We start from the raw sequence: 2,110 nt of genomic DNA, 5'->3' as shown, positions 1-2,110 counted from the left end.
GTCCGGAGCCTGTGCTCCGCAACGGGAGAGGCCACAACAGTGAGAGGCCCGCGTACCGCAAAAAAAAAAAAAAAAAAAAAAAAGGAGAACAGGAAACGAGGCCTAAGGAGTTGAAGGTCATGCAGCAAGTTGGTGGCGTAGCCCCCGGTGTGGTGCTTCCCCCAGCTCCCTGCGCAGCCTCCGAGCCGGACCCACTCTGCCGAGCCCAGGCAGCCAGCAAACAGGGCTCCACGTGTCCTCACAGGAAAGACAGAGCGGCATGTACCAAAGTGAGGCCCTATAACGTTACCCACTGACCTTTTCAAAAGTGCCCAGCAGGACGTGGCAATGGCCAAAATCCTCTGAAACAAATAAAGGCACATGGATGAAGAAGAAGAAAGCCAACAACACACCTCGATTCCACTCACCTTCCCCGGGTCCCACAGTCTGGCAGAACGAACCCTCTGGCTGTCACGGGGAGGGGCAGGTTACGTCACCCAGTAGGACTCTCACTGCCTGAGAAGCGTGGGAGCAAGAGCGCGTGGGGATGTGGGAACTGCCTGATACCCACGGGGGAGGCGTGCTGTTCTGAGGCCGCAGCCGCTGCCAGGCCTGCACGCTACATATGGGCACGTGTGCAGCCCAAGAAGAGAGGAAGCCCCCGTACCATCTCCTTCATCCACCACAGCGTGGACCACTAACGGGTAAACCTCTCTGTCCAGGTCAAAGCCAAGCTGAAAGAAAAGGAAAAAGAAAAAACAAAAGGGACTTAACACATTTGAAGGGCACAGTAATCCGTCAGAAAAGGGAGGTCTCGTCAGGAAGCCTGAACCTCATCTCTGCACCTCTTCCATCAACCTGGTTAACTACCTAAGTCCGTAGAATTGAAGGCCACCAGTCTCTTTGTAAAAAATCCCCTAAATGTAAAGGCTTCTAACCTGCAGGTCTTTCCTTTGGGCACGGCTTTCTCAAAATATCCTGGGTTAATGGGCTACTTTGGGATAGAAAAATTAGATGTATCCTTCCCAGGGCATGAAGACGTTACAAGGCTGTTACAAGGGGAGCATGGCCTTCGAGTACCCGGGCCCATCCTTTGCTGCTGGCCAGGGTCCTGAGTAGCTCCCACGCCCTGTGGGTCTGTGGGCAGGACCTGCCCTGCACTTTCTCCCAGCGGCTGGGCCCCTCCGCCAGCCGGCAGCTCACCTCCTCTTCGGCCCACTCGGAGGGATCCACGGTGTGGGAGGGCAGGCAGAACTGCTGGCACACCCCACGCTTGTAGTGCACCGTCTCTGACTGCAGGCTGTTGTCTTTGGGGATGTAGCTGTTGATCGAAGTGGGAAGCAAAGCAAAAGTTACTGACAGTTTCCTCTGTCTCATGCCTGTTCTCAGTTATCAACAGGTTCTCAGTATAGAGTGGAAGAGAAAAGAGAAGAAAAGATCTTCTTTATAATCTCTTTCCTTTGCCCTTGCTTGGTAATGCTATTAAAGTTATCTATTCAACCCACGTATCCACAGAAAGGTAGCTTAATAGATTTTTAACAGCATCATGATGACCTGAAGGACTATGCTGCTATCTGTCACTGTACCAAGATGACACAGTTTGAAGGGGAAAGGTGAAAAAGTAAGGCTGTGTAGAAGAAAGTCCAAATTGAGGAACCAGCTCTCACCTGGATGTAGAAAAATAATGTTTTCCTCCACAGGTGAGCACGTCAGGCACAGACCCTAACCTGTCTAGGAAGGACGTGGCTCCCCTGGTCCCTTGTTCTTACCTGGCAATCCCATTCTGGAACTCTTCGGTGGCCTGATAATAGATGGTGATGGCCACCCGAGCATCCGTGTCAAAGGTGAACTCCACATTGTAGTGGACTTTCGCTCTGCCAGCCTCTTCCCCCGGGGTCTTCACTTCCTCGGCACATCTAGAAAACCACAAAGACTCGGCATTTGGGGGTAGCAAATTAATATTTTAAAAGTAATCTTTTTTCTTTTCTTTCTTTTTTTTTTTTTTTTTTTGTGGGATCTTAGTTCCCTGACCAGGGTTGGAACTATGGCCCCTGCAGTGGAAGTGCATAGTCCTAACCACTGGACTGCCAGGGAATTCCCTTCTTTTTTTTTTTTTTTTTTTAATTTTTTT

General features: G+C 50.7%; 1 protein-coding gene across 1 annotated transcript in view; it reads right to left on the bottom strand.

The window, feature by feature from the left end:
* The window catches only part of RNF157 (ring finger protein 157), an 80,770-nt gene that overhangs the window by 19,999 nt on the left and 58,661 nt on the right, over positions 1-2,110 (bottom strand). The window contains exons 4-7 of the mRNA XM_007454314.1: positions 1,749-1,895; positions 1,183-1,300; positions 647-713; positions 298-341 (exon numbers count right to left, since the gene is read on the bottom strand). Of these exons, the coding sequence (XP_007454376.1) occupies positions 298-341; positions 647-713; positions 1,183-1,300; positions 1,749-1,895 (376 nt within the window). The remainder of the gene's footprint in view (positions 1-297; positions 342-646; positions 714-1,182; positions 1,301-1,748; positions 1,896-2,110) is intronic.

This window comes from Lipotes vexillifer, unplaced genomic scaffold (genome assembly GCF_000442215.2).
Source record: "Lipotes vexillifer unplaced genomic scaffold, Lipotes_vexillifer_v1.1 scaffold518, whole genome shotgun sequence".
Lineage (NCBI taxonomy): Eukaryota > Metazoa > Chordata > Mammalia > Artiodactyla > Lipotidae > Lipotes > Lipotes vexillifer.
This window is presented reverse-complemented; position numbering and strand designations above follow the sequence as displayed.